This window comes from Coloeus monedula (assembly GCF_965178545.1).
Source record: "Coloeus monedula genome assembly, chromosome: Z".
Taxonomy (NCBI): Eukaryota; Metazoa; Chordata; class Aves; order Passeriformes; family Corvidae; genus Coloeus; species Coloeus monedula.
The window spans coordinates 6,354,323-6,379,577 of NC_138822.1; the positions used below are offsets into that span (position 1 = coordinate 6,354,323).

General features: G+C 40.3%; 1 protein-coding gene across 1 annotated transcript in view; it reads left to right on the forward strand.

The window, feature by feature from the left end:
* The window catches only part of MEGF10 (multiple EGF like domains 10), a gene marked incomplete at both ends in the record, with an annotated part of 63,554 nt that overhangs the window by 22,704 nt on the left and 15,595 nt on the right, over positions 1 to 25,255 (forward strand). Inside the window, 7 exons of the mRNA XM_082302001.1 lie at positions 986 to 1,122; positions 3,439 to 3,651; positions 8,924 to 9,098; positions 9,876 to 9,996; positions 12,735 to 12,898; positions 15,734 to 15,836; positions 25,011 to 25,157. Coding sequence (XP_082158127.1) covers positions 986 to 1,122; positions 3,439 to 3,651; positions 8,924 to 9,098; positions 9,876 to 9,996; positions 12,735 to 12,898; positions 15,734 to 15,836; positions 25,011 to 25,157 — 1,060 coding nt within the window. The remainder of the gene's footprint in view (positions 1 to 985; positions 1,123 to 3,438; positions 3,652 to 8,923; positions 9,099 to 9,875; positions 9,997 to 12,734; positions 12,899 to 15,733; positions 15,837 to 25,010; positions 25,158 to 25,255) is intronic.

Consider the following 25,255-nt stretch of genomic DNA (forward strand, 5'->3'; position numbering starts at 1 on the left):
TTATTCCATTTCACACTAAAAGAGACAAAACTACTGGTCATAGAATACAAATGTTTGCATAAATTCTTGACTCCCTTTATCTGCCTAAACACAGCTACTAAAAAATGAGATAGCACATGAAGCAGTGAGGAAAATTTTATACTAGTATGTGTGTTAACTAGTACATTACTTTTTAGAGCTCTGACTAATTTTCCATTCCAACTAATTATTTAAGCGTAAGTTTTAATTTTAAAGTTTCAGTTCTGTGAAATACTACTTTGTCAGCATAACCTTTTTTTTGCTTTTCCTGTAAGGGAGGTTTAAAGTAGCCAGGTGCAAATGCTGCAGTCTTATATTAGATGAAGTACCTGGATGTCTTTTGTCTGATGAAATGCCTGTAAATACCTTTTTCTTGAAATGGCTTCTTAAAAGCCTTAGGTTCTGATGTTTCCCCCACCACCCAGGTGTAATTAGTTCCAAGGATGTAAAAGGCAGTGCAGAAATTCAAAACCCATTGAAAGGAGCAATCATGCTACTTAAGCTTTTAGGACATGCTGCTTTAAGTGAAATTACAAACAGCTTTTTCATTCATCACAACAAAACCCCAACTTACCATAAAATAGAGTAATTGGGGCATTAGAGCAACTGCTGATTCCTACACCTCTATTCACTGGAGGGCATTCCTTTGTGCATTGATATATAGTACTCCTGGTAAATAAATTGGGAAGAGCTTGACATCAGTTAGTCTTAAATATGTAAGTGTTTTCACAGGTGCTTAGGGAGAGTGTTTTTCATAAGCTTTTATTTCCAGCATGGAAATCCTAGAAGATTATTCCTCCAGTGCTGGAACATGCCCCACGTTTAAAGCTGGAGAAGGGTCTGGCATTTCCAAGATCAGCACTGGGCGAGTAATACGGGATCTCCTTGACCTTCCCTCATTTCTTCCTTGTCCATTCAAGCTGCAATCCCAATTCTTAACACTAAGTTTTCTCCTCTGCACTCACAGGGCATGGTCTGTGGTCAGCCTTGTCCTGAGGGTCGTTATGGGAAGAACTGCTCCCAGGAGTGCCAGTGCCACAACGGAGGGACCTGCGACTCAGCGACGGGTCACTGCCACTGCAGCCCGGGCTACACAGGGGAACGGTAAGGAAAACCCATTCCTGCCAGCCTGCTGAGCCTGGGGGGCTCTGCTACAACAGGGAAACTTCAGAAGCTGGTAGAAAGAGCAATGAATGGATCTGTGATACGATTAAAAGTGCTGGTTTTGATGGTGAAATGTTTGCCGTGTCACTCAGCTGACGCTGGGTCCCAAGTTGCAAGTGTCCATGTGGAAGAACACTTCTGTGAAGGAACTGCTGGGTTTCAGTGTTTTCCTGCTGGGCCCTGAGCTCTGGCACTTCTTGTGTGGAGTGTCGTGCAGAGTGGTGCAGGCTGGGCTGTGGTGGAGGCGTGAGGAGGGAGGTTCATGGGTTTGTGCAGATGTCTGGCACTCACAGCAGCAAGGGAGGCTCGTTCAATCCCTCTTCAAAGGGAGCAGGCTGGAGGGTTGTCTCCTAAAAATACTCCGCTCAAATGAAATGAAGCATTTCATTTTCTGATGACTGAAAGTCAGCTTTGGCAGATTGGAAAGATAGTAGAGTGAGACATCACCTTTGAAGGCAGTGGAAAGCGATGAAAGAACGTTTTCCTGAATGTATTTTAAGCAGCACACAACTCATTTTCTGGTGTCAGCAGCAGCCTAATCACTGGGGTCAGTCCAGAGGATCTCTGCCAGCAGCTGTGGGTATTGTAACCATATGCACTTCCCACACGAGTGTTCACAGGACATGGGGAGTGCTCTGCCTGACATAATGTGGAAAAAGACCTCATGAAGAAGAGAAATAATTAGTCTAGAGCCATTTGCATGCCAAAGTTATATTTGTGTCTGTGAAGAAACAGTGCAGAAGGTGGTAGATGCATTTAGACAGACATGGACAGGGCTCCAGGGAAATTCAAGGGAGTAACCACACAAGTGTCTACACACTGCTCTACACTGGTGTTTCTAAAAGTAATTAAATTTTTCGTACTGCAATAATTTAAATCTGACTTTCATCTGAAATGCCTTACAGGCTGGCCCATTTTGATCAGATTTTGCAAATCTGAGCCTCCCTCTCTTCCCACAAAAGAGGCTGTATTTTCAATTCTTTCATTTTTCAAGATAATTCCAAGGGCAGGAAGGAGTCAGAGGCAAGGTTGTAGACCTGGTCCTTATTTCAAGTCAGACAATTGTTACCAGCCATGTGTGGGCACTGTCTGAGGGTAGCCCATACACACCACCACCAAAGAGGTAGGTTTTGCCAGTTAAAAAAAAAAAATTAAAATTTCAAGGTTAAATTTTTTCTAGTTTGGCTGGGATTCCTGGTTGTCACTTGAGGAAAATTCTTTCACAGCTTTATTTGTATAACTTCTTCAGGAATAATTGATACAGGGTAATTAGCTCTATTATTATGCTACACCTCAGGAGAGAAGATTTAATTGGTGACTTCAGTTAGGACAGAGTTATGAATACCTTGAAACTTCTGGATATCAGTATCAGATTGAGAAAAATACTGCAGAAGCATGAAATGAACATGTATACCCATTTTAATTCTGTCAGAGGTCTCTGCTAATTTCTGTTACATTTTGCAGTTCCTTGTATCCTGTGTCTTTGAAATTCTGTGTAGTGAACCACCAGTCATACATAAAAACAAACTAAACCAAAAAGCCAAATTTATAAGCAAAACAGAAAAAGAACAAAAAAATAAATAAAAAGAAAGAAGACCATTAATAGTGTGCTATACTATCAAGTAGTATTTTTGCACAATCTCTAATTGGACTGGCATTCAGAATTTAACAAATCCTTTGTAGAACACAGAAAAGACAAAGCTGGAAACATCAAACTCATAAGACATAGCCAAATGAAATTTCTATCCAGAAAATCATCAGTTAATGAGTTGCAAATTTTAGAAGCAGGATACTGAAATTTTATTTCTTAGTAGTCAAGCTAAAGATACAGACTGATCTTTAGGTTAAACAATGTCTTCCATGTATAGAAAATTAAGGAAGTTAATTTGGCTAAAGCGTCTATCTTCTCACAGTCCATGAATGAGAGAGGAAAAGCTTGGTGAAGAAGTCTCTTAGGATATATTTTCCTTAAGCAGCAAGAGAAATCATTGTTACTTTCCCATGTGGGTTAAACTCAAGTTTTAACTGTTTTTCTGGCAGTTTTCATCTGTCAGAAAAATCAGATGAAAAGAATGGGTTTGAGCTCCTGAATGTTTTTCCAAGTTACACAGATTTCCGCTCTATTTAAGTGGCATTTTCAACCAGTAGAAGACATGCCTCATAAACCATATTTCCTTTGAACCTCCAGAAGCTGTCGTTTATAGGGAATAAAGCAATTTTTTGTTTCTTTATTGTTTGGGGTTTTTTTCCTGACAGGTGCCAGGATGAATGCCCAGTGGGGACCTACGGGCTGCATTGTGCAGAGACCTGCAAATGTGTGAATGGTGGGAAGTGCTACCACATCAATGGTGCCTGTCTCTGTGAGCCAGGGTACACTGGTCAGCACTGTGAAACCAGGCTCTGCCCCGAGGGAATTTATGGCCTCAAGTGTGATAAAAAGTGTCCCTGCCACATGCCCAACACCTGGAGGTAGGCTTTACACCCTCTACCCTGATTTGTTTTTTTTTTCTCAATAGAGCACAGAAATCCAAATATAACCTGAAAAGGGATGTTTCCTGATTTTTCTAATACTTCCATGCAAGGTGAGGCAGCTAAAGACTTGCAAGTATTTGGTATTCTCTGAACACAACGAGAAAGAAAACACCAACCCAAAAGAGCCTTTGAATTTTTACTTGCAAGCATATTTGATCATAATATTCACTGCTGTGTTTGGTCTCTGACCCATGAAATAAATACTAAGACAAAGCGTGACTTTTATCTATGTTTGCCACCTGAGTAAATCATGGTCATAAAGTCATAAAGTCAGTACACATGGTCTCTCACATGTTCTGGTTTACTGTAGATGAGAAGCAACTGATTTGAAATCAATGGATGTGTAAAGTTTTCTGAGTTGGGTGTGAGAAGCTTGGGCATTTCTCTCTTTCAGTCTCTCTCTGTATATAAGAATTGCTGTAGGTGACTATTTTAGTACAAAATTTTAGAAGCCCACCTGTTGTGAGTCTGGGTTTGAAAAGTACATTTTTTGTCATTTAAGTGCTTTTTCTAGTGAGCAGGTAAAATCCAATCCCTGGAAATCAAATGAAAACAGTTTTCCCATTAGCTTAGCTTTTACACATCTCTCCTTATTCAGGCAGTAATGAGCCCTATTTTTTTTAGTTTTTGTGGATTTTGACAGTATTTGAGCATATTGTTGTGAAAATATAAAAGCTAGTTATTTGGAGACAAAGTTTCAGCTGTGAGGGAGGGATGTCAGATGTCAGTTGAGGCGAGACAGCCTATTTATAGAACAATAGTGGACAGCTTTCTCTTGTTACAAAACAATTCTTCTGATTACATACTGTGGTCATTGTGCATTCACTTACACTTAATTGCATTACTAATAACAGTACCTTGGAGAAGGTTTGTGAGCACAATCTAAATTTTTGCTGTTGAAAGTAGCTGTGAGGGGGATTTACAGGAACTCCTGGGTGTCACATGGAATGCTGCTGTACATTAATAAAAGATGCACTTTTCCTCATAGGTAAAATAAAAGCTTTTAGTCAGAATTTAGCAGTGATGTTAAATCCAAAGATGTGCATGGAAATAGCTTCTCTGTTAATTCTCTGTGAAAAATTATTTTGTGGGTTGTCAGAGTTGTTCAACACATCTTTTGTTGACAAACTGTGACAATGAACTGAATTCTTTTCCCTTTCCAGGTATACACTTTTACAGTTGTGTACTTGTGCTTCTGTTCATCCCATTTGCCTGAAATACCTCGAAAAAAATACAGAGTTGCTTGGATGTAAAATCAAGCAATTTATTATATGGGCAGTGTGTTCAGGAATAAATGGCAATGTAATGCTGGGCCCTCCAGCTCTCAAATTAGGCTAGCAGACCAAGTACTGTTGTGTTATGAATTATACTTAGCTACTTCCCTGAAAATCTGTCTGCAGACTGTTGCAGCAGCCTGGTTTGACAGGAATGTGTTGCACTGTATACCATTTCTAATATTACAGGGATTACTTCTGATTCATGTTCCACACAGCTGTTCCTTCATTTATACCACTGGAAGAGACGGCTCGTGGTCAAATCAGATCACAAATGTTCACGAGTAAACAACAGCATATGGCTGGTCTTTTTTTGGACATTTCCCCCCTTGTATAGACAAATCCAAAGGCACTCAAGAGCCCTGAAGGTGCAGGAGCATATTTACCAGAGCATCCCGATGTGTGAGAAAAACAAGTATTTTCATTGCTTCACAATTGTGTTTTACATATATGTAAGCTCCCTTCACCCTGGGTGAGGAAGTGACCGAGAGCATCAAACAGCAGGAATCGGGGTGGGATCTGGGTAATGATGCAGAAGACAAAACTCCCTGTGGGCACTTGAGGCTTTCGAGAATCTTCTTAGAAGCCAGTTGTGTCTGGTTGTCCTCGTCTCTTGATGCCAGTCAGCCACGAGACAGCTCTTCAGTCATGTCAGGGAATACCCTCAACCCTCTCTTGCCTACCACAAGCACAGCTTGGCCTGGCTGATCCTGAGAGGATCTTCATGGCACTAATCCATTCAGCAGCAAAGTAATCCCAGAGCACAAAAAAAAAGGGGTGGAATTCCTTCTGCAAATAAACTTTGTGTGTCTGAAGGTCTGGGGTTCTGTTTTGGGGGCCCTCGATACCATAAAAGCTTTTTTCATCTGGGTGTGATCACCGGTTTAGATATCCTCAAAGAGGAGCTATTGGTAGGCTTAGAGCTCTAGGCTATTAGAGCTCTAGGCTATTAGAGCTCTAGGTTATTAGTATTAATCAATACAGAAGTGAACTAAAGGTTAATTTAGAAAAAAAAAAGCTCCAAAAAATATTGCTCTAAAGTAAGTGCTCCTAAGTTCCAGAATACAGCTGTGTTTTCAGTCATTTTCTTCACATACTTCTTCACATATATAGTTGAAAAATGCACATTCTTTTTTCTTTACTACTGTTTTATGATTGAAAAATTCACATCAGAACAGCTCTGACGATAATTCATTATTTGCATTTGGAGTGGGCTAAGCTGTAGGGGTTTTGCTGCTGCTGTTGGTTGATGGCAGCTCCTGGAAATGAAAGGCAAGCCCTTCCTTGCTCTTGGTTGTACCAGCAGCCTTTATTAAATGCTTGGTAGAGCATAAAAACAGCTATACTTGAGAGATTTTAATCTGTTTGAGGGGCCCAGAGGACAGCAACAGGTAACAACCCTCTTGTACCAACCCTCTTGGTCCAGTGCAGCCTGCAATTAAGATTTATTCCTGACATGAGCACTAGTGAGGGGTTTTCTTGTCTCATGCCCTTTCTGAGGTGTGTATGTAGGATTTATTGCAGTATTATTGGTGTAATACATGTTTGGTTTGTGTAGTTTGGCTCTGTTTTTAAAGATTAGGGCATTTTAATTTTGCATTTTTCTAATGGGCCTGTACGTACAGGTGCAAGAGCTTTTCACAGAAATTTTATATTTATTGATATTTATATTTATTCTTTTAGGGTGCTGCACCCTTTGGTTGGATATTTTAAAAGCAAAACACATACATGAAGCATATAAAAATCATTAATTTCATCTAAGTCCTTCAAATATATAATATGAACTGTCCACAAGTATTTTTTTTGTCTCTATACAGAGTAGGGTTGCATTTCCAGCTAGTGTGAACAGACAACCAGGAGTAAAAGAGAATATACTGCCAGTATCTCTCAGCATCTCTTTATTTCCCTACCTTAATATTTAAGCATTATTGCCAATTAAGATAACTGCATGAGAACCCATCAAAAGCCTTCAGAAGTGCTTTGGCTTCCTACATCTAATTACAGATCACAGAATACTAATTTTGGTGCCAATCAATACGTGTGCAAGGATGCTTCAGTGACACTCACTGGGGGGCACAGAATATCAATGCCTCTGCCTCACATCCAGTGCTTCCTCATGTGTGTGGGCTCCCCCTCTCCTGGAAGGGAAAAAAATACTCCCAACAACAAACCACACTTCCAATCAGCAGTTTATAGGGTTCCAGGATTTATGTCTTAAAGTGCCAGTGCTACTGAATATCTGTTATGAATATATTCTGATTCTTATCCTAACAGCTATTTGGTTGTGGATTTAATTTTTTTTTTTTTTTTCATTTTCCCTGTATTCTTCCTCTCATGGGAAGTTGGGGTCCCACAGAAGTTTAGGATAAGGGACAAACCAGATTATCTTGCTGCATCTTGTGTCTTCATAATTTAGCATGTGTTTTATATGAGAATAGTTCCATTTCATCTTGTTTCATGGCAGGTGTGCTCATAACTGAACGAATAACCAGGGCTGTTTGGTATGAACACCATGAGTTTTGAACCATTTCATGAAAAGGCTTTTCCTCTCACTTTATGTCAATACTGTCAAAGGTATTTTAATATCTTGAAGACCCACGAATTTTTATGGTGGCATAGTGCATGCATTAAATATGCAGAAAGCAGAGTATATAGTGACATTCCAACTTTCACAATTCCTGCTTTCCCTGATCAGCAATGGTTGTGTTCAGCAGTTTTAAACTCTTGCTTTGGCAAGAGCAGCCCTCAAGTCCAAGAGCAGTTGCAACTAATGTTATGTTCCCATGTTATGCTGCAACTCTTTCAAAGATTGCTGTTATTAATGTTACAGCACCTAAAAGTGCAGGAGGTGTTTTTTCAAACTTTCGAATGGTCAGAAAAATACTGTTTCCAATATATCCCCACACACAGAGTCAGCAAGTCTTGCAAAACCAGGCTCTTGTCATGGGTCATTTAATTTGTCTGGAGGAAGGCTTTTTTTTTCTTTTTTATTTCCAGCACTCTTAAAGGAGCTTCACTTCAGTCAGTGGCAGGCAAATATCTCCAAACAGTCTTCCCATTGTGAATATATTGGATTTGGATATTAAGGCTTTCCTTTGGTGAGAATTAAGCAAATGCTTTGTCTGCCAGAGTGCTACAGAGCACCCCATTGTGTCCCCTCTCCCAGACTATATATCTTTGCACAGCTGATGATGTCCATTTGTTATGAGGCAGCAGCTGCCTGCGTGGCCCTTCAATGAAACTGCTGTTCCAGGTAGAGGCAGCTGCTCTGCCACCAGGTATGGCCAGCAGAGAGGGGAGATGCTCCCCGGAAAGGTCACTGCTCTCATGGTATAGCTGGCTTCTGCCCAGTGCTAATGATTTTGTACCATTCCCTGAAAGATTCCAGTTGTCCTCTTTCAAACTAATTTAAAGAGAAGAGTGTCCTTGCTTTGCTGCTGGGGTGCTCTGTTGTTTTCTTGTGTTGGATGCCATGCTATTTTTCTTGATCATGTTTCTCAGACAATATGCTGCTGAGCTTCTGCAGTGTTACGAAAATGTTCCTGTTAGAGTGGAAGTGTAACAACAAATTTTGGGAGAATGTAATGACTTCATCCTCTTAATATTTGTAACCATGGATATCTATATTATGGTAAAAACTGTGTTTCAGCAAGGTTTCTTTTCAAATAGATGCAGAAAAATGATATCTCTTCATTTCTTTCCATGTCCTCCAAAAATGCCTGTATGTTGTATAATGTTACATTTCCTATCTTAATTGGCATGTATTTTTATATAAATACACCAAATTGCCTTTTGAGAAATAAAATCATCTCACGCAAGGCCCTTCACACAACCCACCTGCAACAGCATTTTGTTCTCTCATGGAAAGAAAATAATATTTGTGCCATGTTTAGTCCTGAATTACTGACTTAACCTTTCATCCCCCACCCCGGCAGCTGTCACCCCATGTCTGGGGAATGCTCCTGCAAGCCAGGCTGGTCTGGGCTCTACTGCAACGAGACGTGTTCCCCAGGGTTCTATGGGGAGCAGTGTCAGCAGATCTGCAGCTGCCAGAACGGGGCTGACTGCGACAGCGTCACTGGGAAGTGCACCTGTGCCCCTGGATTTAAGGTAAAGAGGTCTCACAGTTTCACAGTCCCACTGTGCCCAGTCATGCAACAAATTCTTCAAGGTGCCACCTCGTCCTTTCTCCACCATGCCAGGGTGTTTGGGTGTCACTGCTTGTGCTGTAAGACCCTGAAAAGGCAACATTTCTGATGGGTTCTCAGTGCTGAAATGAAGGCATTTTTACAAAGAGAAGTTAGTTGCTTTGTAAGATGTTGATAAGAAGAAGGGTGTGCTGTTGAGATGTAAGTAAAGGGAGGAATGATGGGTTTCAGTCATCAACTCCTCATGCTCCATCCACAGAAACTCCAGCCAGAAGCACTTCTTTTTATAGTTCAGGACAGATTATTCTGCAACTTTTACACACATTTGCTGTTGCATGTGCTTTGGATGCTAATCCAACATTTTACAGTATGACTGTTCTTGTACTAGTAATAACTGAAAACCTCAGCCAAATTAGTTCTCAAAAATATTTTACGTACCCACATTATTTTCCATTACACTGCTTTCTTACTGTGTTTTAGTTTCATAAAGAGCCACTTTATTACTGTCCATTGAGCTAACCAGGACCTGAGCTCTCACAGCATTATAATACTTACTTAAAAAGGTTTCAGAATGTTTAAAAAGCATGAAGGTGTCCCTCTCCCCTAAATTTGAGAGAACTTAGTGACAGCCTGGGACATGCATGGGCTCTATGTTTTCTGGCTTTTGCATCACTTGAGTCAGTTGTATTGTCTGAGCCTCCTCAGATGGTTTTTATGCTCTGTTTTTTTTATAATTCAGGGTGCTTCTTGTGGTACCCCTTGTCTCCCTGGAACATACGGAGTGAACTGTTCCTCCATGTGCAGCTGCAAAAACGGGGCCACCTGCTCACCTGTGGATGGTTCTTGTGCCTGCAAAGCAGGTAAGTGTCTCCTCAGATTCATTTTATTTCTCTGTAACTGTAAAATGAAACTGGTTTTTTGAAGTAGAGAAGAGGAAACTTAATGAGAAGCAGCCACTTTATGATTCTGCTGCTCTGGGAGGCAAAAACAAGGAGAATATGTTCTCAGTGAAGCACTCTGCTCTGCCAGGAGGTGTGTGGGGTTTACCCTTTATCTGAAGTCAGCATTCCTAATCAAAACCATATAGAACCCCAGAATGGTTTTGTTGGAAATTACATAACTTTCCTGATTTTTTTTTTAAATTATTGGTTTTCACTAACTTTTAGTTAATTGTTTTTCATTATTCATAACCAGTATGTTAACTATAAGCAGTGTGTTGGTCTTGAAATACTTTTAGCCAGAATTCAGCAGTTTGTCATGAGCAGCTATTGTGGGAATGCAGCTTGGGGAAAGTTACTGAAACTTCAAGTTTTCCTTAGCTCACTTTGACATGCTTCAATGAACAAAGTGTGGGGGAGGAGAGAGAGAGAGAGAGATGTGTTCAAACTGAACACAAGAAGTGCAGGATTTATGGGCTACAAAGACATTTTGCAGAAACCAGAAGATGAAGAAGACAACAAGATAACAAAGATTCCACATATGTGTGTTGGAAAGCCACTACCTGGGGAAAAGATAACAAAAAGACTAAAAAATACAGACTAATTCGCCTGAGAAGTGAGAAATCAATTACCAATAGAGGATAGAATTCTAATTAATGAAAGAGAATTATGTGATTTAGAACCAATGAATAATAATTTCTTTGTTTGCTAAAAAATTATAAATATGTGAAAAAGTTTCATGTCTGCATCTGTGTGGAGGCCAGAATTTTGCCAGCCATACACACAGACCCTGGCCAGGAAAGGAATAAAGTAATGCCTGACTTGCTGACACTAAAAAGACAGTGTTAAAGGAGTTTATTTATGCCAAGGATTTTGGAGGATTTGGTAACAGTTTGGGTTCGAAGAGACCTTAAATCCCATCCAGTGCCACCCCCTGCTATGGGCAGGGACACCTTCCACTATCCCAGGCTGCTCCAAGCCCCATCCAGCCTGGCCTTGGGCACTGCCAGGGATCCAGGGGCAGCCACAGCTTCTCTGGGCACCCTGTGCCAGGGCCTGCCCACCCTGCCAGGGAACAATTCCTTCCCAATCTCCCATCTAAATATCTCCTCTTTTAGTCTTAAACTATTTCCCCTGGTCCCATCACTGCTTCCCCTTGTAAAAAAGTCTCTCTCCAGCTATCTTAGGCTCTCTGATCCCCTTTGTGGATCCTCCTCTGGACTCATTTCAACAGATCCACACAATTTTCTGACAAAACCTTGCCTAACCTCGTTCCCAGTGTCCCTCAGCTGTGGTGCTGGGATTGCTGAGAAGGGAGGGAGAGGCTGCAGAATGCTCCTAAGCAAATCCCATGACCAGTCTACCTTGTAAACCCTTCCTGTCTAAAAAATGTTTTTTCTCAAAGCATGTGAACTGAGGAGAAGTGTTAGAGTTTCCTAGACAAAGAGCCACTAAATTTTTCAGGGACTGACAACTATTTAAATGAGTTGTGCAGCAAATGTGGAACTTCTACTCTTTCCAGAGACAGTGGAGCTAATTAAGGTAGATACTGCAAATTAGCCAGATTGTGAGGAGAAAAATATTCCTTGAGCAATACAGAATCCTATTTTCCTGTGCACTGTGCAGTTTTAGTCATACTACAGTGAAAAAGGACAGCAAGAAATAAAATTAAACCTAGGTACTTGTCATGTAAACAAATGAAAATTATAAATCCTGGGAAGACAGTTGAGGGAAAGTGTCTCAATTTCCTGGCCAGTGTGGTACCACATTTTTTTCCTGGAATGACCCCTAAATTTGAAGTTATCAATGAAGCACGAGGCAGACGGATTTCTGTGCATGTGTTTTGCATAGCCTATTGATCAGGCTCAGTGCAGAATTATTTTTCCCTCCACTTACTGTAAACAAGGTACAAAATTAGAAAGTTGGCCTGTGTCACTGGTGGTGGTAACATATGACTGACTGCCTCACACTGTTCCTCTTGGATCCGATGGATGATCACATTTTAAAAAATCTATTCACATCCCAGTCTATCCAGTCTGCAAACCATTGCTGTCAGGCATCATCAGTGGTGAATGCTGTATTTTAGAGCCATTTTCCATTACATTTCTTTTTGTATTTGGAGAGAAGTGCAGAAATCATCTAAAAGCTCTTCGGTGTTTCCTTGGAGAATCCAATTTACTCAATACTTCTATGGTTGGTTTTTCTTTGTTCTTTTTAGATAGCTGTTAAAACCATATTACAGGACTGTCTGTATTAAATGCTGGTGGAACAATTACGAAAGCAGCAGCTTGAGCCTAGGGATAATACTCCTAATTATTTTCAGTCTACACCTCAATACTCTCAGTGTAGTTTAGTGCTTCTCAGTGAAAAGTCAAGGTGTCTCTATTTCCATTTCAGATTTTCCATCAGTCTCTTTTGGATGTTGGCACCCATCTGCAGATGTGTGCTATGCACAGATGTTACAAGGTGCCCTTGAACACCTTTGTTTCAACCTGGACAAGCCCTCAGCTGAAGCTGTTGATAAATCCTGTAGTGAATGTTACCCCAGTATTGCCCATCTTGGAGACATGCCCCAAGGCAGGCAGAAGGAAGCATCCTCTGAGAGAAATGGGGGAATATCTGATTAATTTCTGACTTTAATCCCTTTTTTTTTTTGGCAGGTTGGCATGGTGTGGATTGCTCCATAAATTGCCCCAGTGGCACGTGGGGACTGGGCTGTAACCTGACCTGCCAATGCCTCAATGGAGGGGCTTGTAATGCTCTGGATGGGACCTGTACCTGTGCCCCGGGATGGAGGGGAGAGAAATGTGAACTCCCTTGCCAGGTAGTTCAAGAATTCCACCGAATTTTGAATTTTTGTAGGAGAATATTGGGCAGGGAGGGGTGTCTGTCATTCTTTGTCTTCATGGGAATGTGTCCCTTTGGAGCACACATGATGGGGTGCAGGGTCAGGGACAGGCACTAACAATTCTTCTAACAATTCTTCATCAAATGCTATCAAACTGCTACTGTCCAGATACTTTTAAGTTGTGAGAGAAAAATACAAAAAATACGCCCCAAATCAAATAATGCCATTTTAATTACCTTTTTCTTATGTCTGTGTTACAGTATGAATAAAGAATTTTCATTCCTTCTCAGTCAAAAGTGAGAACCTACTCTTAACCACCCATTTCCATGTGAAGTCTTTGCTTTTCTACTGGGGCTTTGACTTCTACTCTCTCCCAGACTTTGGAAAATCAGAAATCATTGTGAAGACAACGGCAAGCTCTTTATCAGTTCTGTTCCACCTTGTAATCTGTAGCTTCAGGGAAATAAAATGCATAAATTCAAATACGTAATTTCAAAAGTTCTTAAATTGTAAAATTCCAAGTGGATTTGTTTCATCGTGTAACTGTTCAGTTTCAATTCTATTTCATACACGAAAAAAAAGATAAATATTTTATAAAAAATTGATTTTTTCCAGGGTCTGTTGTTTTCAGTGATGGGCTTCAATTTTTTTGGCAATTTTTAACAAAATTAATCAGTAAAATAAACTGCTCTCTGGTCTTCTTTTCCCTTCCCCTGTCATTTGTTAACTTCTGCAATATATGTGCAGAGCAGGTTGTTGGTTTGATACAACTGCAAAGGAATTACCTGAAGTGAGCACACACCCTGTAAATTCCCCTCTCATATCACATTTTAAGCCTCTTTCAGTTTGGACAAGCTCTGCTGAGCAATAACATGATGGGAGTAGCTGAACTATAGCAGAAAACTGTAAATCACCGTTTTGAATGAAAATTTGTTCTGCTGAACTGCACTCAGAACACTCAGGAGTGATTTTTGGGGCTTTATTTTTGGTTTTAAGACAAAACACTTCGGTAGAGAGTAAAGTGGCAAAGAAGGTTGAATATATTCTGGAAAGCTGATGGCAGTTCCACCTGTGCAGTATTTCCAACAACACATCTCCATCAAAAGACTGATTTTTCTGTTTCCACAAGCAGCTTTGTTTATCCCTTAGCGCCCGAATCTGAAGGATGATGAGACCTCCCAAGCTCCATTAGCTCTTCCAAAACTGACATTTAAAAAAGACATGTATTGTTTCAGAGCAGTTGCATCACTATCCCAAACTTAGTAAAATAATGCTGAATTATTATACAGTAACATAATTTCTGTATCAGATAATTCATCATGCCCATGCTCATTGTCTTCCTCTCCCTCTCTCCATGTGCATCAGACAATGTCCACAAGCATTTACCTATTTCAAATGCAAATTCTGCTTCAATTTCCAGAGCAGGGGAATAAACAGAAAACAAATTCAAATACGTCCAGTTGTCTGAAATGTTTTCTTGTCTGAGCAGAGACTTTATTTAAATCAACGTATTTCAATTTGTTTCAGTAACTTCAGAACATTATTATCACTGCTCAGATTGTTGTTCAAGATTTGAACTACAGTTTGGACTTCAGTCCAAGTACAGAGCAGCCTAAAAATACTGCCTTTCAGCAGCATATTTGAGGATTTCCTTTCATTCCAAATCTGATTATATGCAAAGGAAATGCTTAATCTTTTCTTTTTCTGTATGTAAAAGTGTATTGTTGATATGAGCAAAAGGCCCCTTACACTGAAGTAATGTAAGATTTTGTTCTACTTTAGACTTGAAAGACTGGCAGTTGAATAGCTAAATCCTGTGGCACTTGGTTGGAATGTATGCATGAACATCAAAGAACAGCAGATTAATTTTCATATAGGTTTTATTCAGATTTTTAATGCGACTGACACCAATTTTTAGCCTTGAATGTAAATGATTGGGGTTTAAACCTGGCATGGTTTTTTCCTGTTTTTCCTTTGCTGTGGGTAACCCTGAAGTATTACTGTAAATTATACTGGCTTTTTTTCCATGCCTTTTTTTTTTTTTTTTAATTTGGTTTTGATACTTTTTATTCAAGTTGACTGTTGTTCTTTGCCTTGTTTGGAGACTGCAGTTATAAAGAATCTGCTCTTCTCAGTTTCTTAGGTTGATTTTTTTGTGAAATTATCCGCAAATCTGTGTGCCAGCTTCTATAGAAGAAGCAGGAAAAGCATCCATGCTTTGCACAGCTGAGTACACGAACAGAAGTGTTTCAGCTTGTAACTTCAATCTCTCTTGTTGGTTCAAAAAATATTGCAAAAGTTTTGTTCTGTGCACTGCTCCACAGACAAAGATTATCTCCTTCTGATGGAGCATAGAGCATACATTGTAGTGCAGAGAGAAATGTTTTTAATCAAAAGAGAAATGTTTCTAATCAAAAGAAAGTGATAGTTTGCATTATTTATGCAGTGAACCTCACACTGAAGATATCTTGTAATTTAATGGTTTTCACTCGTTTTCTTAAAAATTATGCCGCTGTGTGGTACCCTTTTTGACCCATAAGCAGAGATCTCAGGGTTGGATGCAGAAAGGAGAGTTAATTGCTTTAGTCTGGGATTTTTCAAGACAGTATAATTCATTCTTTATCTTCCCCTCTTTAATGAAAGAACGAAAGCGTAGGATGCTGACATGTTCCAAACGCCCAAAGTATTTTACATTAAGATCAGCCTAAAGATTCAGGAGAGATCTGTGGTTGCATTTTGAGGCAGGGCAGACCATAACTTGCTCTCCTCTAACTCCCAGCTGTCATCATCTCTTGTTTTTTGTTGCCACAGGATGGTACCTACGGCATGGACTGTGCCGAGCGCTGTGACTGCAGCCACGCTGACGGGTGCCACCCCACCACGGGCTACTGTCGCTGCCTCCCGGGATGGTCAGGTACAGGAGACATCCTTGGGAAGCACAAACAGAATTTCCCCCCTAGTGGCACTTGGTTTTGTGGGTAAAGGAAGAGTTTGTGAGGCTGGGAGGGGAAAATGGGCCGGTTCTGTGGCAGCTGTGTCCCTCCTGTGACTCACGGGTGGGGAAGCTTGGTCCAGTGTGGGATCTGCAGAAGACTGAGAAACTTTAAAGCTTGGGCACCTCCACAACATAATTCCTTACAAAAGTGGTGATCAACTGTAAATATCCAAGGTTGTTCTGGCAGCTTTGGGGTAAAGCATGACATCCAGGAACTCAGGAGGCTTTGTTCAGGCAGCCACAAAGAGGATGAACCTTGCAGAAACTGTGCTGCCGTTTCAGAGTCTCAGCCTTTTTAAAGTTTCTCTGCACATATTTTGTCCTGTATGAAAACTTTCTCAATTCTTTTTTTTTCTTTTTACATTGTGATTTGAAGAACTATGTCTGTCTAATCATTCACCAGAATTTGTGTTTGGCACTGTTGTTGCACCTTCTTGTTGGTGGAGAGCAAGATTTTTTGAGAACATGATGGAGCCATACAGAAGGGCAGCCATCATGAAATATTCCCTGTATCTCTAGGAGGGAGTTTTAGTTCGTGCAAGGATTTCTAAGCTTTAAAGTTGGAAGAGCTCTTTGATCTTCAGTAACGTTTAATTGACACTGTAAGTTTGTCCTTCTTGGAGTGTTCCAGACTTGCTGCCTCACTGTGATGCTGCAGTGTTGCAAGGGTCTCACATCATCTGTCTGTGTGGGCTCATTCGATTTAATAACGAGGTGTCAGCATGAAAAACAAACCTTAAATGAGCAAAGCATGTTTGTGCTCTGAAAAGCAGTGATTTGGGTTTTATTTGTGATTTCAGATATATTCCACTCTTCTCTAAACGAATGTTTTTCCTAATTGACCTGTAGGTTCATGATAAAATCGTTTTCTTTTTTCTACGGTGCTTTTAGACAAAGTAGGTGGAGGTGAGCTTATGATCTCCTCACAGATAGATACAGTCTTAGTATTGTTTTTTTCCCAAGCCTTTATTTTTGTATGCTCTTTCTTCCTAGCTCTGTGGATGGATTGCAAGCATCTTGTTTGAAGTACATAATACTCTGTGTCTACAATTCAGTTTGATTAGTTGTAGCTGATTACAGCTTACCTGCTGTTTTTTCTACTTTCTGTTCAGATGAACATGACTTTTGTGATTACTGGGGGTAGGAAGTGGAAATCTCTGGGGGATACAGATACACAGGCAGGAAGAGCTCCTGCTTTGCTTGGGGAGACCAAACCTACCTATTATTTACTCCCTTTTTCTGTATATTAGCTCTTTGAGATGGCCTGTCTCACCATTCCCTCTCAGTGTGAGTGAGAGAGGCTTCCAGAGCCAGCACTCACCTAACCGAGACAGGATTTTTTTGGTTCAATTCTCTTCCCACAAGCTGCAGTGTGACTTGCCATCAGCCACTCAAGTGCCTCAGGAGTGCAAAAAATAGTAGTAGTTACTTGGGTGAATTATGAAAAAATATCATTAGCCTTATGCCATCTATTTGCTGTCTTTCCTGACACTACTTTGTGTTAATTTTGTTATGATATTAATGTCCTTACTTTCAGGTAGTTTCAAGTAATTGTGTGTGTGTTTGGACACATTTCCACAAACTTACATTTGAATCTGCCCAAAATGTTATCTCATAAATTGCTAAATGTATTAATCAAAGAATATCCACCATAAAAACATGTGAACAGTTGCTGATCCTGGGCAGCCACAGTGCTGGTAGGTAGAGCTGTTCACAAGTCCCAGATGCATAGCATGAAGTACATCCTGTGAGTCTTCTAAAATTCAGACAGATAATCAGGATCAAAAGGTGTGTTAATCAATGGATCCAGGTTAAAACACACAGTATTGAGAGGCCAGATTAAGAATCTAGCAGCTTTTTATATATAAAACTTGTCTGGCCAGCATAATGTAATTAACCCAGGATGTGACTGACAGAGGCTTCAAGTGCAACACAGACCTTGACTGTGCTTGGATTCAGGTATAGGAAAGGATAATATAGTAATAATATACATAATACAATATATAATATATATAATACATATAATACATATAATATATAATATATTAATATAACATAATAAAGACATAATAATTCTGTCTAGTGAAATCCTACTTTGCCTTCATACTGAGAAAGCAAAAAGACTTCACAAGAAAGAGACTTAAGGCCTAAATATTGATAAAATGGAGCCCCCATCCCTGGATGATGTCATCAGAACAGCATGTGTGTGACAGACTAGTTTTGACATGTTGGTGATGTCTAGACACACTTTACAACATCCACAGCATAGCTCACTTCATACTCAGTGTCTGGAAAAATCCTCCTCCCACACTTCGCATGTCAGAGCAATACCCACGAGGAATCCGGGCTTTGTGCAGATGCTTATATTTGGAATGATTAAAAAAAGGAGGGAATACTTCAGGAAAGGGCTCTCAAATAGCTGTGCTGCAATGCTGCATTGCAGGAATAGCAGTAGATTGTAGGATTAAGGAGGGAGGTTGTGCATAGATTTGTGTGGAGAAGCAGATGGCGGATGTGTGGTGAACACAGGAGCTTCTAAAGTGAAAGAAATTACGTAAGAGTGGCTTAGACTGGTTTTTTTGTTGTTGGATTTGTGAAAGTAACCATCAGACATACTAGTTTTGGGTGGGTAGTATTACCTACCTAGTTAAAAAAAGAGAAGGAAAAACAGATTTTGGATTAGTCTAATGCTTATCTAACCCAAATGAAGGATTTAGTTGTTTAAAACCACTGGGAAGGTAGTGTTAAAAAATAAATACATTTGAGGAAGCTTAAAAATGTGAACTTGGGAGTATTTTTTCTTTTTAAGATGATGCCAAGGTGAACTTCCCAAAATGTTTTGATGCCATCAAAATTACGCAGTCTTTCCAAAACCATAATTTAAATGCAGCATTTTCCTCAGCCCTGCAAACAGAACAGTTATCTACACTTCCCCCAGGGAATTTCGTCAGAGGGAGTAGTTTATGTAACTTTTCAGAAGCAAATGAAGGAGTGACAGGGTTGTCCCATAAGGCTGGGGAGCAGGAAACGCTGCATGGGAGGGTGGGTCAGTGACCTCAGGGTGTGAGGGAGCTCTGAGCTGCTGACGTGGGCATGAGGGCTTGGCCTCAGCCTGCAGACAGAGCTGCAGCTCCCCATTGGTTCAACAATCAGATGCTGTAAGGTTTAGTCTTTTTAAGTAGTGTTTAGTTTGTTATTGAGCGCGCCCAGTGTATTCTCTTTTCCTTCTTAGGTTCTGCTTAGGAACAAAAGCTCAGTTTTTGACTGTTGTGTTAAAAACCTTGAGAAATAATTAAAATTGGCTTTCATTAGAGCTCTGTTTTTATTTAGGGTTGCTGGTTTTCATTTGGGTTCTGTTTTATTGTAAACAAAAGTGACTTAATTTATAGGACCCCTGTTAGAAACCCCACCCTCTTTTGTAGCTTACATCATGTTTTTCCTCTGCAGCAGCTTAATTCTGCTTAGGGAAGCAAGAGTTAAGGGTGATGTTTTTTTCCTGGCAGTCTGACCATTCCGTCACGTTCCAGGAGCCACATGACAGGATGGCACAAATGAGAAACATCCGCCCACACAGAGGATGATGTCTGCCCCAAGCTCTCATCCCTTGACATTTTCACTGTATCTTATAAATAACTTCTTTTTCATTTGGAGGGAGAATTCATTTCTCAATAGCTAGAAAGTGGAAAAGAGTGAGAACTATTAAAATAGAAAGCAGAAGAAACACACAGAAAATATACTGTCCCAATGGGTAATGATAATTCTATTAAATTATACCAAAACTTCAGGTCAACTTCCATTAAAAAGGTACATCTAACACTTCTCTCAACAAGCAAACCAGCAAGCACCATGACAGTTTCATCCCTTAATCTTCTCTGTTCTGCAAGCAGCTGTCAAAATAAATTCTTCCCAAATTGCCTCCAAGATTAGAGAATTCCTATTCTTGCAAAACGAGGTTTCGCATTAAAGCATTAATCAATTAATTAAAGTAATATGATTAATTAATTAAAATGGCACCATTTTTTTTCCTCCAGACAGTTTGTTTATTAGTGTAATTGCAGTGATGTGGGTGTTCCTAATCACACCTCTCTGCTCTGCTTTCACTGGTGCAGCTCTGCCCTACCTTTGCATTTGCAAGGAGATGTCATGTCAGGGTGGCGTGACATTTGTTACTTTCAAAATCGATTTAAAGGCTATGTGATGCCAGGGATTATGGAATACCACCAGTCTGCTATCTGTACCAAAACAATGGCATTGGTTTGTGGAGAAGACAGATGCAGTAATACCAGCCCGCACTTCACCAGTGGGCGTAGCGTTCACCCACAGGCTGCAGCAGGAGGGGTGTCGGTGACTTTTTCTGTGCTGGACACCTGCTGGCATTACTCAGCTCACCCATCACCAGATGTGTTGTTTCTGTGTCCTTCCATGTGCCTCTGACAGTGTTTCTGAGAGGCACATTTGTTGGTGGATTAGAAGGGGGAGGTCTGCCATCTGACACCCACCCTGCTGATGCGAACAGCCAGGTGCACTGGGAGGCTGCAGCTCTGCCTCGACCCTCAGCTTTCCATGAGTATGCATTTTTTACCCTCCTACAAAGGGAAAAAAACCCCAGAATTAGAAGAGTTCTGTTGTGGGTCTTCCTCACGTTTAGAGCAAAAAATCAGCTGCTGCTGTATCTCCAGTGCACCCAAGCCAAGATTCTCTTGAAAGAATGTGGTTTTCCCTTCCCCATGACTAGTTTCCCCTGGGCTCCTGAAGGATGAGGCCCCATTGGGACAAATACTCACTGCTGCAAAATGGAAGTGATAATCTGAGAACTCTCTTATGATAAATGACAAATTTACTTTTCAAACTTAGGGAGAGGAATTCTCCAGTAAGAGGTTTGGCCCCAGCCCACATCTAGATTTTGCTGTGTCTGTATCTCTGTTGATCTTCACATGGAAGAAATACCACTCTTTTATTAAAAAATAGCTTTAAATCAGTGATTAGGTGTATCTGTTTTCTACCTATGGAGAAGTTAAAAAAGAGAGAAGTGTTATTTCCTGGTGGCTATCTAGAGACTGAGAGATGAAAAGAAGAGCACCTCTGGAGTGGATAACAGTATGTAGTGAGAGTATGGCCTTCAGAAAGATACCAGAAATGCCTCACAAGGGATTCTTCCACAAAAATTTGCAGATAAGGATGTTTTCCTTCAAATTCAGATGTTCTTGTTGACAGTCTTTTGTATCTGGCTTCCTACCAAAACATGCAGCCACAGACTCTCCTGCTGCTGCAGTGAAGCAGCTGAAATCTGAACTTCTAGAGAAAAATCTCTGATTCTCTCATTAGCTCCTCAATTTGGGACACTTTAATTAATTCCTCTGGGTCGCTTCAGCTGTGGAGCAAGGTACCTCCCTCCCTCAAAGACAAGTTGCTTCTAAGTAGGACCTGTGACATTTTTCAACACTTCCCTTTCTTCGGGCTGCCCATCCATTATTTGACAGAGAAATTAGGAAAGTAATTCTCATCATCAGAAGTTACAGCTGCCTTGAATAGAAGTGTTAGTTTCTCTTGAATATGAAGGGCGAGCTCTTGGACCATAATGGGAAAGCATCATTAGCTTTAATGACACTCAAGATTTCCCCAGCCTTTGAAGGTCTTGTTCCTTCTTTAGTTTGGGCTAATATATGTCCAATTTTGCACTGACACCTGGGAAGTACACCAGTATATAAACAGGTTTTAATGCTGAGGGGCCACACTGGAAAGTTCCATATGTGTTAGCGTAAATTGCACAGCAAATACACCTTCTTTACAGAAAAAAAAAAAATTCTTCTTAAAGTTTGGATAACCTTTTATCAGACTAATGGAAACATAATAAGCTGGAAAACAACACTTATTCCAATAGCAAATTTGCTGGGGAAGAGAGTAAGAAATAATTGGCAATTTTTTTTTTTCCCCCTTCAAGTGCTAAAACAAATTAGCTCTTTGTTGATGTGACTTGGATGCATCACTGAGCCTCAACTTAAAAATACAGCATGGGGAGTGTGTAAATACTCTGCTAGCATGGGCAGAAGCAGTGGTGTCCCTAAAGAATTCCTTACTTCATTCATGCAATTACGAATGCTGGGGGAATGCTGATTTGGATGTGAGGCCCCCAGCATAAAGCACTGGGCATTAAATGCACGAGCATTTCTTCAGAGCAGCTTAGCTGAAGTTTATCATGACCATTCAGCTATTGCCTAGCAACTTGTGAAGGCCATCAAAGAGCTCTTTGTCCATAGCTCTGGCAAAAACATTTTCTCGCAGATATCCTTATCAGTATAAGAACCAACATGAAAACGTAATAAAAAAAATTTTATTGTGTAAGAGATTAATACTTGTGTGAAACTGTGGCAGTCATAAACCAGTTGGTAACACTGTTGTAAAAGCTGAGTCTAATCTTTCTTCGCAAGTTCTGTAAAAATACTTTTTTGCTGAACAATTTCTGGCTTTTCTATCAAAGCATAGCTTTCTTTGCTGAAATTTCATAAAAAGCATCACTCTGGAAAATAATTTTAATTTTTTTTTACATCCCTTTATTATTTCTAACCTGTTCTTCCTCAAAAATACACGTTTGGTTTTTACAGCTGTAAGATACGAAACTCAACTTGGTATTTTTAAGTGCCCTGTGAACTTACCTAAATAACATAAATAAATAGTGAGTGACTCTGAAAACTGTTTTAATAGAGATGCAGTAAATCACTAAATGATTTCTGCCTTGCTACATTTGTTCTTGACACTCAAAGGAGTGAAACTGATTTTCCTTATGATCAAGAGTGAATATAATAAAATTATAGTGGAACAGAATCGTATTCAGCACTCTTGCAGTACGTTATGTTGTCATCATTATTACTCTGTGGTATTTAGTGTACACTGTTTATTTACTAAGTAGAGTGATGCCACTCTTCACTTCCTCATAAGGGTTGAAAGTGGGAGATAAAAGGCAGGTTTTCCCAGTTTCCTTAAGGGATGATTTTCCCTGATGTGTACTGAAGGAGCCTTTTTTCCCCTTCTTTTCATTTTTAGTGGTAGTTGTTGGCTGTTTTAAGCCCTGTGGCTCTGTGCAGCATGGGACCCATTGTCTTCCCCATCCCAGTGTGCCCGCATCACCCTGGGACACTCTGCTGTCATAAAGCATCCTCTGTGCACAGATCAAGGCAGTATAATTGAGCCTGGTGTTATTGTATGTCACTGGTCTACATAATCTCAGATAATGCACTTTGGTAGCTCTTGGCAACCACTGGCTTGTTAATAGTGACCATTATACACTGAGCACCGCTGACACCCATTGAGGCTGTGAAAAATGTCTTTTCTCCAGCAGGGTGCACCGAGTGCAGCTATGTGAGATACGGCAGATCACCCTCACGTGGACACAGCTCCGAGATGCTCTGCCTGTGCTTTCACAGAGACCCAAATTCTCAAGTTTGGGAACACCAGGCAGAGCAGCAGCTGGAAGAAGTGGTCTTGTTTATAGGAAAAAAATAAAAATTAAATGCAGTGATGTCATACTGCTCATGTGCACCAGCAACTCTCAAAATCAAACCTCTCTCTTTAATCCATGGATGCATAAATGAGTTAATGAAAAGGTTGAACTGGGCTACTGAGAAACAAGTCAGCACTCCCTCTCCAATGTAGATGGAGACAGGAGAATGACATTGTCTAGTCAGGCAAAAAGTGAAAAAGGAGTGATGTAAGCAGCCTTTCATTTTGATAGTAGGATTGCTTTGGGTCAGTGCTAATGATTATTGTGCAATCAGGGCTTTTAGGTGGCCTGTGTACCATCTGTCAGTATCTGGATTTTTAAAGTCAAGTGTTTTTCTGTCTTGCTGGCACAGGTTGGGGCAATCTGTTCAAACACATATTTGATTCTTCAGTCTGTTGATTGTCCTGCAGAGAAAAACAGTTCAACAGCGTGGAGTTCCACCTTTCCTCTAATTAGAGAGTTGGTCTTTAGATATGGGCAGCTCTGCAAGGGGCACATGCTGGGGGTGTTGAGGAGTCACCTCTGAGTCTGACCTATCAGCACACCATGTAATTATTCAGGAATTTTACAAGCAGTAGGTTTTGCTGTTCAAAGTTAAAAGATTTTTGTTTTTTCCTTGTCACATGTAAAACTGTTTTGCTTTTTTTAGGACTCTGGCAGCCAGTGAACCTGTGGCATATTTTGCTGGAAATACTTACAAAGCAAGACATGCTTGTGGTTGGATCCAGGCCACTTTTCCCTTAGTGGAGGGTTCATTCAGTAGAGGCATTACAATAAAACTTGATTGTTAATGCAAAGTGCTGCAGACACAATACGGTCTGAGTTCCACGGTGGTGCCTGCTGGCATTTAACATGCACAGTGCTTCTTAAAAAGCAGGAAAATTATATTCAATGTTGCTGCATTGAGAAAAAAAATTACAGTCAAACAAACAAAAGAACCCATCAAACAAACTATGATTGGATGATTGCAATGGGTGGTTTGTATTGTGATCTATGTGTAGAGATTCAGGTTGTGGCCATTTTACAATCAATTTTATACCAAAGCAGGTTAAACAAAGCACTGGCTGACCAGCATCCTTAACACTGTGGCAGCTAAGCATTTTGGAATGCTCACATGGTGTGTTTTGGGAACCCTTTGTGTGCACTACATTTTTCTGTCCGGTACGAGGCTGAGCAGTAATCAGCTCACCACTAATTAGAAATCATCCAGTGTCCTGCACCCCATTATTACACAAAAATTATGTCAGACACAAAGAATTCTCAGAAGGAAAAGTTCCTGCAATACCTTTTGTTGTGCATTTCCCAAACGTAAAATCTGAAACCAAAAATCTTTCGCTGTTTTGAAGCAGCCACTATGGAAGAAGCAAAAGCCATTTATGTACATCTCATCAATATGAGGAATATGAGGGAAATTCACTCTTCTGGGGGAAGGCAGGAACAGAGATGCAGGTTCATCTTGTACTTTCCTGATGTTAGTGATGCTTTGATAAACAGGTTGTGTGAGCTGTGTTTTAAAGTTCAGTGCTGTGAGAAGCAAAAGTTTTAACCTAACTGTGCATAAGAGCTCTTCAGAGATGTTTTGTTTGTGGTTGCAGGTATTCACTGTGACAGTGTCTGTGCTGAGGGACAGTGGGGTCCAAATTGCTCCTTGCCTTGTTATTGCAAAAATGGAGCATCCTGCTCTCCAGATGATGGGATCTGTGAGTGTGCACCAGGATACAGAGGCACCACTTGCCAGAGAAGTAAGGACAACATAAATGCTTTAAAAACCTCTGTTTCTCCCTCTGTCGCTTGGCATACAGATCATATACAACATCATAATGCCTTGCTTACTGTAGTG